Raw genomic sequence first — 15,532 nt, forward strand, 5'->3', positions numbered from 1 at the left:
AAAAAAAAAATTAAAAAAATAAAAAATGAAATCAAAGAGAAACTTGGAACAGAAATCCTAATTTTTGTTGTTGAAATGATCACTTCCATATAGAACACCGGTTTAGACTATTAGTTAAATCATCAGCAGATAACATAAATTTGAAGATCAGCTGCCAGATCTACTTGTGATTGTAATGAAATGGCTAAATTTGTCTTTCTCTCTCATAAGAATAAAAAAAAAAAAAAAATCAATTGAATATCACTTTAAAATCTGACAAAGTCCATCAGCACTCTCAATAGTTATTATTAGGTTCCACAGACTGTCCTTCCTGAACACCTTTAGAAAATTGCATAAATATCGAAACATTACTTTCATTAACTGGACTCAAAACGGATAAATTTTAGATTCCATCACGTTTTTGATGCAAATCACTTAAAAAATACAACTTTGTGTAAACATTAAAGTAAAAGGATCTTCCTCTCCCACGTTCACTTTCTTTAACTAAAAGTCTAACATAACATTCAAATTCCAAATAAACATTTTCTCTGTTCCTGTATTCAGTAGTACTAATACAAAACAATGATTTGTTAAGTAATTATATTTCATCTTTATATTTTTTTCAATCAATCATTATGTCTTTTAACAATTCGTTCTCCAAAATAACAATCTTTTCAACAAATTTATCAAAATAGTCAGCTCAATTAGTTCTCCCCCTTCCCTCACATCCTTAACTTTATCAAAAGAGGGTGTCTGGGGTCACTCTCAAGAGTTAGCATTAGCATAATCCAATAGATTGTGATTGCTGAGGGATTTGGTAACAGAGTCTGAGGTAAAAACTGGTTCTGATTGGGATATGTGGAGAATGTGGGGAGTGCTGTGAGGTGTGCCATGGGGTGTGCTGAGAGGCGTGCTCCCGTATGATGATGGGAGACTACAATTCTGGCCAATGAGGTGGCCAGGCTGGCCACGATGAAGGAAGGTTTCCAACTTGTCTACACAGGCATCTTGATATTCGTGGACCCATCTGTTATTGTGAGAGGTGTATGAATTAATTTTTTTTTAAAGTTGACATTACAAATAACCTTAATTAAAGGGAGAAAAAATCTAATAATCAAATCTCATACTGGTAAAATCGTTTTCTTCTTTTATATACATTTTTTGGTTTTTCATTTTTAAAATAAAATTGAAACCAACTTATTTTGACTGCTTATGTTTGTTTATGTTTTTACGGCGCTTGCAACACATTTAGGTCATATCAGTGCCAGAAAAAGGAAGAAAATTGGAAAGTAAAAACATTCTAGATGTACAATTAAAAGGACATGAGGAAAACGTAAGACAAAGAGGAATAGTTCAAATAGGGAACAGATGTAGATTCCAAGAGCACATTATTAGATTCCAAGAGCACACTATCAGTGTATTTAGTTTGAGATCTCCTAAAGTCTCACCTAGACACCAGCACAATATCCCACTAAGAGGAATACACTCAAATGTTTACAAAACATATGATAAAAACAATAATAAGAAGAATACATAACAGAGAGATGATTTACAAGGGAAAAAAATCTCATCTCCCAAATTTATAACTATACGTTCAACTGTTTCCCTCCCTGCCAAGAGCTCCAGCCAGGGTTGGGACAAGACCAAGTTATCTCATTCTAAGGCAAAGACAGAAAGCAATTGGAAAACAAATATAAGGGAACAGAAGACAAAGCAACTGAACACTTGACAAAATAGGCTCCCTTTGTTTGTGAGGAAAGTTATCTACTATCTAAGCTGTTGGAACCCTGACAAACTCACTTGGGTTTTGTAAAAAATATAACAATAGGATCAATAGCATAATTTCACAGCCAATGCTGTGAGGTTTATTGACCTAGCTAGTGAAAAGTAACAAAAGAAGTGAATTAATTTGATTTTTTTTTTTCAGTGTAAGACACTAGTATATTCAAGTGATTGAACCAGTTTCATCAAAACTCTTTCTCTCATCATGATCAAAAATGTCTTTTAGGCTTGACTAAATAACACAAAAGCTAGTTCTCTACTCCTAACAAATGTTGTCCTCTATCTCACCTCACACAGTTGAATTTGACCACGCCTCTCATGTCCCTGGGTAGACGCTCCAAAGTAGGCCATTCAAAGTTATCGATGATTGGCACTATGTTGCAATTGGTTTGCAAAGCAGCCACAATCTCCTTGTGGACCCAGTCTTCTTGCTCTTCATCATCTAAAATAACAAATCAGTTATATATGGTTAAAATATCAACTATCTCTTATTCCACAGGGCTTGTTATATTTACCTATTTTCTTAAAATTCCAATCTTGATATTAAATTGACAGCATGAAACACGTGTTTTTTGTTTTTTTTGTTATTATTTTTTATCTCAAGACACCTATGACTGACCTTCCATTTCTGTATCTAAACCAAATAATGTTTTATACTTGTACTGCTCTTTTATTTTTTATTAATCCTGCAGAGAAGAGGGTCTCATTGGCTTATAGGCACGGCCATGGCCTCTAAATCAAATGGTTCAAACTTCAACTGGGGCACAACAAAAGGATTTTTTTGCACATCAAACACTTGAACATATTTTGGTAAACCAGATTGGAGATGGATAAAAAACATACCTTCCTGCTGTATATATAAAAGTATTCAACAATAGGTCAAGACCTCCAGGAAAATGTTACAACAAACATAAATGGCCACATTGAGCTGTTTACCTGCTTGACTGAATTTCTCGATCCAAAGAAATTCCACTGATTGAGTACAAGTCTTGGTTATAATGGTATTAGGGATAAGAGAGAATTTGCATAAAAATGTCTTTACATAAAAGAGTGTATTATGGGTCATAAGTTGAAGCTTTCATATATTACTTTATAAACATTTTTAACTGTTCTCACCTATACATCGTTCTAAGGCATCAGGAGTAAGGATGAGGACAAAATGTTGTGACATTTGTATACTCAACAAGAGATTCTCATCAAATTTGCCAGCCCTCAGCCTGTCAATGTCCAGGAAGACAGAAAAACCACGAAGCTGGAGATGAACCTTAAGGAGGCTGCAGACAGACAATGATAATAAAACCAAACATTAAATACAAAACTATACTTTCTTAGCGTCGAGGAGGGCTTTGAGATTTAATCAAACTGATTTTCTTATTATCCAATTAGGATGTCTTGGCTGCTTTTCTAATCTTCTGTGTGAATACCTGTCAATAAACACAGTTCTTTGCTAGCATCCATCGAAGTTGACAGCTGCTCTGAGCCAATCCTCTGTGGACAGTCTTATATTTCTTTTTTTTCTCCAGCAAATGGATATATAAATAAGAAACCAAAAGTATTATATCCTTATTTATATCTTTATTGTTAACAATTTGTTTCTTTAACTCATGAATAAACAAGTACATGATATGAGGTTGGAAAACGGTGGCAATTCTTGAAAAAGATTCATCCTTTTGTATAGAATGAGGGAACCAGTAATTTTTTTGTGACAACAATGTCCTGGTTAATATTCCTTTATATATATATATATATATATATATATATATATATATATATATATATATATATATATATATATAAGTATCAATCCACTATTAAGGTGACCACTGTGAAATGCACCAATTGGAGGACCAAGCATATGTCTTGTTCAAATTGATTAAACTGTTCAATCTTTGTTCAAATGAGTATAGTTTGATTCCCTACAATGATTTATGAACACAATTCTGATGCTTGATGATCACAATGGTATATAGAAAATTACTCGGTCCCCCTAATGTTTTACTAAGTGTTTCTGTAGCTTTAAGGAGACATTTGGTAAAAACATGTTTTTAGGGAGACCACATTAAAAAACCCTTTTAGGGAGCCCAGTATATGTTTATATATGTGTATACCTAAGAGTGCATTTTCAAGTGAGCTACCACCAAATTGTCTAAAATAAAGTAAGTCCTTAAGATTAAGAGCTTCATGGCCATAGTGTCGAAGCTTATCCCAGTCCCAGTGTGCGTAGAGTGAAGTGGCCGAGCAACGCATTTACTAACTCCTGGGAAGGTCCATCCCTCAGAAGGGGCGCTCAGGGAAATAACCTGGGACTCAAACACGGCAAAAAATATTCCCAGTTGCTCCGTGCGCCATTGTTTTTGCAGTCCCCGACCCCTTTAGAAACCTGACGACCCAGGTTAAGATCAGAGATAGAAGGGACCAGGCAGAGGAGTTTATTTGTTGTTGTTGTATACCACTGAATGGACTTGGTTTGTTTTGTTTTGTTTTTAAGGGTTTTACGGCGCTTGCAACACATTAAGGTCATATCAGCGCCAGTAAAAAGGAAGAAAATGGGATAGTAAAAAGTTCTGGAACTACAATTAGAGCACCCAAGAAAAAGTAAGGCAAAGGGGATTTGTTTCAAATAGGAAACAGTAGATTCCAAGAGCCCACTATCAAAGTACTTAGTTTGAGATCACCTAAACGTCTCATTCAGACACAAGCACAGGTCCCAACAAAGAGGGATACACTCAAATGTTTACAAAGCATAAATAATATGTAAACAAAACAATAAAGAGCATAACAGACAGATGATTTACAAGGGAAAAATATAATCTCCCAAAACTCGAACTATACATTTGACTGTTTCCCTCCCAGCCAGGTCCTGGACAAAACCAAGTAATCCCATCCCGAGACAAAGACAGAAAGCAAGTTGGAAAACAGACATAGGGGGATAGAAGACGCAACGAGTACGTCCCTGCCCATTATGGGAAGTCGGGAACCCCACCCAGTGAATGGAGTTGGATGGATAGGACAGCAGATCTGATGGACACAATGAACGGCTTCAATCAACATCTCATTCACTTTAACTTGCACAATGCTTGCTTTGGTTTCGTGGTAGACAGTTCGTCTGACGCCCGAGTTGCCAGGGTTCGAATCTATATTTGTGGCGATGCAGAGTCATTGTAAAAGTCTCATTTACAGTCTCACTTGTGTTAATTGGAGTACGTTACTGAATTGTAACAACGTTGTTCTGTTCGTGTCCATATAAATGTACTACCAGCTGCACGTTGAGCTCATTGTGGGTTTTATGATACATCAAGCTCCTGTAAAATTACATTTACATTTGACCGAAAAATGATACATAACGATAGAAGTCTACAAATCATATTGCAGGTTTATTTCAGTTCCAAAAGCCATCACAAACATTCATCCACTGTATCACATAAGTCTTTGGTCACCAAATAAAAGCATGAAGTTTGCTATGTGTACAGTGCAACATAAAAGGATAGAAACAGTTTTACTGATAAAACCCTCAAATGATAACAAACCAATATGTTGTTGCTGGTAAGTTGCTTAATTGCATTTGTTAAAAAGCATAAACTGTGAAGCAAAAGTGTTGAAAATCGTTTGAATAAAGTTTAATGCAAAAAAAAATAATTCTTAAGCACTTTATGCCGTTCTAAGCTGTCGTTGCTGCATTTTTTTTCATTATTAATTATTATTATTCTGATTAAGGATGAGGGGATAAAGAAAGAATGAAATTAAATGCACAGAGGTGTCATTTCTTGACAGTCGCCTCTAAAGATTGCAACTCTTAAAATTATCATAAAAAGAATAGTGAAATTTTACATTAGGTATCTAGAAAATGCTGAACATAAAGCTACATTGGCCAATTAAGTTAGGGTTAGTAGAAAGACTTTTTATTCTGCCATATCTGATTCTTTCAGATAGTTCTACATAGCTGCCAACTTTTCAAAAATAAAATAAGGAACGCTCATTTGGCCCGGGATGAGGGACGATGTGTGCCGAAGCCCCCCCCCCCCCCCCTTCATCGAATCGCAACATATAAAAGTCAGCCTTTTTAATTACTATTACTAACACTAACAAGTTTGAGATGACAGAGGCTAGTCCAAATGTTGCTCAATTATCGGGTTTAGTACCAGCACATTTGAATCGTTAAAATGACACTTTCCACAATGATTGTTGTTTTGTTTTTAAGGGTTTTACGGCGCTTGCAACACATTTAGGTTATATCAGCGCCAGTAAAAAGGAAGAAAATTGGATAGTAAAAAGTTCTAGAATTACAGTTGAAGCATCCAAGAGAAAGTAAGACATAGGGGAACTGGGAACAAATAGGGATCAGATGTAGATTCCAAGAGCGTATCACCAATGTACTTAGTTTGAGATCACCTATAAGTCTTATCCGGACACAAGAACAAAATCCAACAAAGAGGAACACACTCAAATGCTTACATTATACATTAAAAAATAACAAATATAGTAATAATACATAACAGAGAGATGATTTACAAGGAAAAAAATATCATCTCCCAAAACAATAAATATGCATTTGACTGCTTCCCTCCCAGCTAGGACTCCGGCGAGGGCCAGGAAAAAAACAAGTAATCTCATTCCAAGACAAAGACTGAAAGCATGTTGGAAAACAGATATAAGGGGATAGAAGACACAGTGTGTACCTCCCTGCCCGCTATGGGAGCTTTCCACAATGAGATCAAAATTCAGAACGGACAATATAAAGAAAGAATTCAACTGCCTCAACTTTGATAAGGACCAATACACAAGAAGCACAATTGTAAAATAAATGAAATAACTTAAGATGGTTAGAAATGCATAACTACCAACCTGGTACATCACTTGAGAGGGCGTTTTGGGGTAAAAATTAGGTGAGTTCAGATAAAAAGTAGACGATTGCATATATGTTTTCTTTCATGCAACATAATGGTCTGTAAGTAGTATACTATAATAGTAGTTATAGTAAAATGCACCTCTAAATATTAGAGAATTCCTACTTCTTTACTTTGACAAGATAAACACACCTAAAAATGGAGTATACTTATTTTTCTTGAACCTAAACCGTTACAAAAGCTTGCTTGAAAAAAAAAAAATTAAAATCAGATGAAGATGTTTTTAAAGGGATTAAATTTATATATTTCATAAATTAATAAAGGGAAATAATCATTGTCATCTTTAATCAATATAAGCAATTGATTTTCTTATTGAATACCTTCCAATCAAAAAGGTGGATTTAATTTTATTCTTAATTAAAATAATATTTGTAACAAATAGTGAAAGTATCAATACTGTCTTAGAATATTCAAAGTATATCGAGGCTAACATCCATATCCTATGCAAATCTCCAATACATTATGAAAGGTTTGAGTAAAATACAGGCGTCATATAAACGAATGGAACTTTTTTAATTGTTGAAAATCATTTATGATAGAGGCATAATTCAAATTAAAGAGCTACACAAATGGAGATTATGCTCTCACTGGACACCAATAATAATGATAATAATAATAACAACAATAGTAGTAGTAGTAATAGTAATAATAATGGATCAATAATAATAATTCATTAGGCTCACATGGCTTTTTTACCACAAATTAGTCAAAAATTACAAAATACGGATTTTGAACTAAAAATAAGCACTTACTGACTCAGGAAGTCAAATACGGAACAAATCCGTTTTTAACAGAACGGTTGACAGCTATGGTTCTACAAAGCATTTGTCTCTCAAGCTGAGCAAATGAATGTTCATATAATATAAAAAAGGATATTGCAATGATGAACAGATTGTACTATATAAAGATAAAACGTTTTTGTAAACCCCCAAAATATGTCAATAACACTATACAATACAATGAATGTAATACAAATCAAATTCATGATTGTCATTACACCGATTGAAACGCTCTTTCCCTTCTATATTTATTTCTTTCATTAAAAATCTTTGTCTTCACCAAACTAATTAGTGTACCTTCAGGGATTCCTTTTTGTGAAAATACCCTGTGGTGTTTTAAGAACAGAATAATTTCAGACTTTCTAGGTAATGATCCCCTTGAACCATGTGCTGAAACATCTTCGACAAAGTTTTTAAAATATGACTTGACTCTATCTGTATCCTCATCTGACCATGACATGTATCTCCGATTTTTGCTTGAATTCCTCTTGGGTTCAGTTTGTTTTGAAGAACACGTAAGCTGATTTGGCACTCCTGCTTCACCATCAAATATTTCTTCTTGATTTGCAGCTGTTACTATGGATGTTCCAAAATTTGCATTTGAGTCTCTATTCACTACAAAGTCATTTGTTTCAATGTTACAATTTCCTTCCCCAGTGACCGATGCTGAGTTATCAATTTGACCCAAAAAATGACCAACTTCTGTTATTTCTCGTATTGCAAGTGGACACTGATAAATGTTTTGATTGATTGATTCACTGTGTCCCATATGTCGATAGAAGACATCTCTCTCGTGTTGTGGGACATCAAGTAAGGCAAATAATGTCGAAGCTCGGTGCCTGAATTTATCAGCTATTAACAACTGGGGTTTCTCTAAATCCTTTACTAAGGAAGTGACATATTTGATGGCAATGTAACCACTTACATGATCTTTGGATATTCCTGTATTTGGAAAAAGAAATGGGTTGTCTGAAATATCAACAGCTTTACGCTCCTGTGCAAGTTTCCTTAAAGGCTGAATTGTGTCATTGGGTATCAACACAGGGACCAACATCTTGCTTCCCTTTCCAGACTGATAGGCCAGCTTATACTTCTCAAGTAACGCTTTTTCCAGAGGATCAGTGACATGTTGTACAAGCTGGGGATCAACCCATACACCTGAATCTGCATCATTCCAGTCTTTTAACAACATCCTTGCGGGTTCTCCGCCTCTCCTCGCATTAAACATTGTAAGCCTAGCTACGATGACATTGCGAAGCCTAACAAACATATGTGAATCAAATAATTGATAATCATCCTCACAAATACGGACCATCTCTTCAGTAATAAATTGCCGTAGCTTCTTTATATCATTCTCTAATGGCATCTCTTTGGGTTTTCTCAAATTTGTTCTCTTTGCTTCACATTGAACTCTGGCTGTAAAAAAATACTATCCCAATTATAATCCAGGACAGCTTTGAACAAATCTATCTCTGCGGATTCTTCCATTTTGTTTTGCATTATATATTCCCCTTTTAAGAAATTAATTAACTTTTTCAATATAAATCCAATTGAAAGCTTCAAGCCTGCTTTCAATGTCCCATCCTCTTTCAAAGTCATTTCAGAAATGGTTTGCGATATTTCATTAAAGTTACAACGCTTCACCACGTCCTCTCCAGAGAAAGAAGGTTGATTTGTTCTCTTCCTAGTTTTTAAAATCAAATTTCCTAAGATGCGTAAATCACTCATTATAACTTTTCTCTCCTTCTTTGAACTTTTACTCCACAATTTTGTTCCTAACAATACTATAGCTTTGTCTGATCGACACAAATTTCCCACTTCATCATTCCGAAATTTGTCAAGAATATTCTCCTTTATTTCTTTACTTGCATTGGGAGCCACGGGATAAAATTTTACAACCCCAGTACACAGAGCATGCTCAGTACTACATTTCTTTTTGTGTTCATAAACCCTTCGTCCAGAGTAAAACCCCTTACAGCCAGCACACATAACTTCATGTGACCCTTGTGCTCTCTCACGCATAACTATTGAATTGTTTCTAGTGTTTGAATAAAAAATGCCCTTTTTCTTGAGATTCACCATTGTTCTATCCCTTTCCTTTACAGGCTGTTTCATGGCCTCTGTAACTTCTGTCTCATCTTTGTGTTTCCTCATCAAATGCCTTGAGAGTTTTGTTTGCAACTGTCCACAGTATGGACAGGGTCTCCTTGGCTTTTTGTATTTCTCTGGAAAAAAAAAGAAGAAAATAAAGCACATCATGCTATGAACTATGAAAATAAATCAATAGACAGATCGTATGCACATCAGCTACATGACAGCGATAGAGAGGAATAGCATTCCAAATATTTAAGGCCTGGACAAGTAACTGTCATAATTCCTTCTTGTTATATACTTTTCTACCATCTATTCCTTTGGAAGAGGTATGTTAGATTTGTGGAGACCTCTGCCACATAACAAATCCAGTGAAAAGACGCCATATTTTTGTTTTGAAATAGAAATAAATAGATCAATCCACCCACTTCACTGGGTTCAGGGTTCCCTCTTCATTATAATCAAAATATGAACATAAATCGGAATAGTAACACATTGAAGTCTCATCTGAATACATAGATTGTCCTTTGTTGTTTCAGCGAAAAATCAGACAGAATGTCAAAAGAATTTTAGGTTTTTCCCCAACCACCCCTTGGAGGGATCAGTATCAGCGGAATGGTAAGCGTCATGTTTTTTACGTTGAGCAACAAAATTTACTCCAAATGCTTCACTCGACCCATGCGGAAAAGCAATCAAGAATAGACCCAAGTCCTATCCAAAGACTAACATTTCATTTAAGTTTATTGTAGGCCCTTGGCCAATCGACAAAATTCAATTCACATAAATTATTTACAACAATCAGAAATTAATTATATCAATAATAGTAATAGAATGCAATGAAGGCAATATCATAATAATAATAATAATAATAATAATAATAATAATAATAATAATAATAATAATAACAGTAGCGGCAATAAGTAACAATTAATATAGTAACAAAAGTAATAATAGACTATAGTTCATAGTCATAACAATGACTTTCTTTGTCATTGAGGGAGTGAGAAAACATCACCGGCTGGCAGAACAAACAGCCGACATCAATCAAACGTCCTCCAGACCGGTTGAGCATCGGCTTCATTAATTCCTTAAAGACTTCCCCCCAACTGCCTGAACGATGCTGATGCCCAGACAACTTAATCCTGATTTATATTTTGTGGGAATGAAATATGACATGTATATGCCGGAAATATTTCAATAACAAACACACTGTTCAGATAGAAAATATTTGAGTCTTGCCTTTGTTAATTGACACAGGTAAGTTAGGAAAATAAATGCTAGTAAAAACGATCAGCAAGTTCGTGAACACTGCTTCTCAACTCGAACATATGTTTTCATCAAATCTACACACATCATGTTGTGAGCTGAATTTTAATGATCTCAGTTGTCATTGAAAGGACACCCAAGAATTTTAGAATAAAGAAAAATATTGAACCTGGAAGTCAAAAGGGTTTGTAGCACAGCAGACATTATCAAAGTATAATTTTAGTACCGACAAATTAAAAAGAAAATGTGCTTTTCTTTAAATGCTCCCAATCATCATATACTGTTTAGGTTGCAAGATTAATAAAAATGTTATCTACTCTGATTCTCGTTAAGTTTCCAGCTGGTCTGTGAAAAAAAGCCTTAAGCATCATAGAAATACAAAGAAACAGTTTTAATATATAGATGGGTTGTAACAAAAAAACCATTTTAACACTTACAATACAAGCAATTTAAGTCTATTACAGACAAAAAAACCCCCAATAAAATAAACATGAACATTTTTATGGCTGGTTTCACTGATATCACTCACACATTGGGGTTTCAGATTCTAAGATGTCCACCCTATCAAATTTGGATTTGTGCTTGTTATGTAAATGGTAGCGTATTTTGCGACGCAGCACTGCCAAAACAGAAAAAAAATGCAATAACACAAATGCAGCACCATGGAGGGGGTGGAAGTTTTCTTTTAAAAGGAATGGGTAAATTAAAATTGATCCCACAAATATCAAAGGAGAAGAATGACAAAAAAATGACTCACCATTGCACGTAACACGTTGGTTTGCAAGTGTATAGCATTCGGGTTGAACCTGGGTCCCAGACTGGCAACGAGGTTCAGTCTGTGATAGTTGTGGATGAGGCTCTGACTGAGTTGGGGAATGAGCACTAGGTTCCAGAGACAATGATGTACTCAGCATTGGGTACCTCACAGAGTACGTAGAGGAATCAGACTCGGAGTCAGCAACAAAATCGGGACCCTGTATATTTTGTGGAAAAGATGACAGATCAATCAATTTATTCATGTTGACAATAAACATGAAGAGCCATTGTTTAATAATCCAACTAAACAATTAGCTGGTTAATAATGCAAGTATAATAAAAAAGAGTTGAGAAGGCAGACATATTGTCTAAGTATTTAATATGTTCAACTGTGCTTGGATAAATATAGATACACCAACCAGGGTTTCAGTAAACCGTTTTTAACCAACTCTTTAAATCCTACACCAGGACCAACAACTACAAAACAATTTTTTATATCACTACGATTCTGGACATATAAACGGTTGTCATTGCAACAATATGAACTTCCTAACCTTGCAACTGCAATATAGTTAACAAAAAAAGTTGATAAACATTACGATGCAAGAGAATTTGGACAAAATGCGAGATCAAAAGTATAATCCCAACAGAAGCTATTTTAATTTTTCCTGGAAACGCATCATTTTCACATTTTGTCAAATAAAAAACAAACGACTTCAAATGTGAATGGCTCATCAATGAATATCACTTCAAAATATAACGAGGAAGGTTTAAAATAGTGTTATTGTTGGCGAAGTCCACTGCAAAGAAAAATTTTTAACAACAAAAAACTAGGAGATCTCACTGGTGTAAAACAGTGTTGTCCTTGTCCTGAAATATTGTATTGCGCCTAACAGACTGCAGGTCTCATCTTTTGTGGCAAATGTGTTTTGTCCACCACAAAATATGGTGATGTGAAGCATTTTGAGCATGGTGCCAACTGTGGATAAACGCTATACAAATGTTATGATTTTATTTTAATGTACATACTTACCACAAATGAATCATGTGATATGGAACTTTGTTCTGCATCACTTTCAGGCTCTGAGTTGGAGTCTATATAGAAAATAAAAACAACAAAAAAAAGCTGAAGACTATCATGTGCAAGTTTTTCTCTAAACTCTTAAACAAAAAATCATGCCATCTTATGCTGTAAAAGGATTTTTTAAAAATTATTTACCTTATGACTATTGTCCTTTGGAAAAAAAAGAAAATTAAGTCCGAAACCTTCTGGCTATTTTCTTTTAAATTTCAAGAACGTCAGAGTTGGTAAGGGAGGACGGAAATATAATTCCAGAAACCAATCTGTCTATAATCATATCCATATGATAGTTTTTCGTTCAAGATTCAGGTACAGTCCACTTAGGATAATCGCAATACCTTGGGATCATCGAAAATGTTGGGATTAACCGAAATTCAGTTTCCTGTCCACTATTTCAACATTTTACACATTTATTGTCAACTCAAACCAGTAAATAATATTCTTAGTCAACCACATATAGAGCAATTTGATTGAAACAAAAACCATATGGCAGCCCCGTGTAGATTTGTCAACCAAAAGCAGCTATGAAGCAAGCCGATATCTTATTCAGATTGGAAGAAGTTTCAATCTTTTTTCTCAACAATTCAACATTTGTCAGAGTTAAAGAGATTAGCCTTAATGAGAGACAATAAGCTCTCACCAAACTCATTGGTCACAATGCACAGTTGTTAATCCTAAAACAAAGGATATCGCTCAGTCTCTCTTTATAACTGTCATTTATAACCTGTTGTCAAGATTATGACCAGCCCCACCCCTCTTCTATTTAATGGCCACCGATGACGTCACAAACCCATACTGCAGAGCCCCGCCCTCTTTCGACTCTAACAGAGTGGTGACACACTACTGTAGCATTAAATCCTGCTCACTCTCGATTCTTCAACCTGTCACGATTTCATCCATGATGAAATTTAATCATGATATACTGTTTGATTTCTTGAATTTACCACTTTTTAAAAAACCGAAGTTTGTTGCAATTAACCAGTGACTTTTATATAGAATTATTTCCATTGCTTAGGAAATATTGTGATTAACCGAAAGTTGCGATTAAATGAGTTGCAATTATCCGGAGTGGACTGTAATAGTATTACACATCATGACTCAAAAAAAAAAAAAAAAAGCAAACTATGTGTACCTAAATGTTATTCATTTCCTCATCAAATTACATTCTTACCATTAACATCATAGATCACATCAAAAGGGTTGTCTGGATTGACAGCAAGACATTTTTCAGGATTTTTAAAGCTCAAATCTCTCTGATCTGAAGTTACAAAAGAAATAGCATATTCTCAACATTAAACTATGATTTTGTGATGGCTGTGATATGGCATACTGTATGCATAAAGCAAGATGCAAAGACAGGTTTAAGTTTAAATTATTTTATATTCTTTTCAAAAATCCATTCTAGTTTTGCCAAAATAAAATAAACACGAGAAGTGTTGAGTTGGATAGCGCTAAAACTAAAAGTAGTAGTGGTAGTAGTAGTAGTATTAGTAGTAAACGACAGATCTTACTCACTAGTGTGAATCTACAGTCTACAGAAGTTCCCGAATTATCTGACTCCACTTCCAAATGACTGACTGACAAGTGACAATCATCAATCGGTGTGTGATGTCTACCCTATTGAAAATCTTAAATCAACTGTGATGTAATAAGAATGGCCAATAACTTACCATTATAATTATCTCGGTGTCTCTTCAATGATGCCTCCAGCATCAATTTACCCCACGATGCCATAGACGTCTAGTTTGGAACTCAGCAAGTGACGAAAAAATACTTGCGGCTATAGAGAGGACGTCCGTCGGCCACTCTCTTTGTAAGTCAGTAGTCAGTGGTTATCAGATATCCTTGGTTCTTGAAAAATATAGAAACACAGCGGTTCATTTAAAAAGACTTTTGTAGATCAAGTTATAATGTTAGGTATTGCACTTTAAAATCTCTTCAGACATAGAACGGGTCAACTTGACGTCTAGACCAAATCATTTCGAAGATCGATATGGCAACAGCAACGCCTGGAATGGAGGATTTAAATGCGGCATCTGACGATTCTACTGCTATGACAGAAGATGCTCCATTTCACGACGTCGAGATGGCTTCAACTGGCATCAGGCATCAACATGCTACTCAATAATGGGTTTGATGAAGCGTTTGACTAAGAACTAAAGGCCGAGCTGATAACTGATAACCACCTACTACCGACTTGCAGAGTGAGTGAGTGCCGAGTGCCTCTTTATGCGCGAAATTGACTAAACATACGTTTCACGAAAAAAAGAGTTACTATGTTTGCTTGTCTCTTGTCACCAAGATAAGAATCCGGACCAAGATTCGATAAATCTGTTTCTAAAAATAGATTATAATTCGTATATCTTGTTCATTCCTCAGTTCATCAACTTTCACACAATTTTATATTAGGTTTTCATTACTATAAAAATCCATATAATGCTCTAGAATTTTAGAGAAAATTTCGGAAAGATATATTGCCTCACTATTGAAATATATCGATGAAAACACTGGTACCCCTATTGTACTTTTTTCAGGCGGTCACCTTATTGACCAACGTGAAAATTTAGGCATAACTCTTCTTACTGTGGTGTTTAACAAATAACTTCAATACTATGATTTACAATTATATATCCTTGACGGTTGGGTTGACAACCTTAAACTAAAAATAGAAAAGTGAATGTGCTAGAGGTCAAATCAATAGGGGGACCGGATTTTGGTCTCCCTATTGGTAAAGTACTGTAAAATGAACTAATAGGGGTACCAAAAGTCTCCCTATCCGGTATTAATACATATATATATATATATATATATATATATATATATATATATATATATATATATATATATATATATATATATATAACATTTCAAGTATAATTATGGTTAACTTCTAC

The 15,532-nt window shown here is 34.8% G+C and overlaps 2 protein-coding genes and 1 long non-coding RNA gene across 3 annotated transcripts in view; all 3 read right to left on the bottom strand.

Moving 5' to 3' along the window:
* Positions 1-595: 595 nt before the first annotated feature.
* Positions 596-15,532, bottom strand: part of LOC144968757 (NAD(+) hydrolase SARM1-like) — a 28,857-nt gene continuing 13,920 nt past the window's right edge. Inside the window, exons 12-14 of the mRNA XM_078907407.1 lie at positions 2,878-3,035; positions 2,050-2,203; positions 596-1,006 (exon numbers count right to left, since the gene is read on the bottom strand). Coding sequence (XP_078763533.1) covers positions 745-1,006; positions 2,050-2,203; positions 2,878-3,035 — 574 coding nt within the window. The 3' untranslated portion in view covers positions 596-744. The remainder of the gene's footprint in view (positions 1,007-2,049; positions 2,204-2,877; positions 3,036-15,532) is intronic.
* On the bottom strand, positions 5,117-12,658 carry LOC144968758 (uncharacterized). Its single transcript, XM_078907408.1, has 3 exons — positions 12,591-12,658; positions 11,559-11,775; positions 5,117-9,669 (listed from the first exon to the last, which is right to left on the bottom strand). Exons 2-3 carry the CDS (start codon positions 11,713-11,715, stop codon positions 8,825-8,827), a joined length of 1,002 nt encoding a protein of 333 aa, XP_078763534.1. The 5' UTR covers positions 11,716-11,775; positions 12,591-12,658; the 3' UTR covers positions 5,117-8,824.
* On the bottom strand, positions 13,708-14,522 carry LOC144968759 (uncharacterized). The gene is made up of 2 exons (XR_013644649.1): positions 14,309-14,522; positions 13,708-13,896 (listed from the first exon to the last, which is right to left on the bottom strand). It is a non-coding gene; the product is annotated as an uncharacterized LOC144968759 (long non-coding RNA).

The sequence above is a fragment of the Berghia stephanieae genome, chromosome 3, assembly GCF_034508935.2.
Source record: "Berghia stephanieae isolate SIO BIC M18660-M18661 chromosome 3, UCSD_Bste_1.3, whole genome shotgun sequence".
NCBI lineage: Eukaryota > Metazoa > Mollusca > Gastropoda > Nudibranchia > Aeolidiidae > Berghia > Berghia stephanieae.

Excerpts from the sequence above, each read along its gene's own strand:
- LOC144968758 (XM_078907408.1), bottom strand. The coding sequence starts at position 11,715 with ATGCTGAGTACATCATTGTCTCTGGAACCTAGTGCTCATTCCCCAACT. Across the intron at positions 9,670-11,558 it reads CCAACGTGTTACGTGCAATG|AGAAATACAAAAAGCCAAGG; the intron begins GTGAGTCATTTT and ends TTTTTTTTCCAG.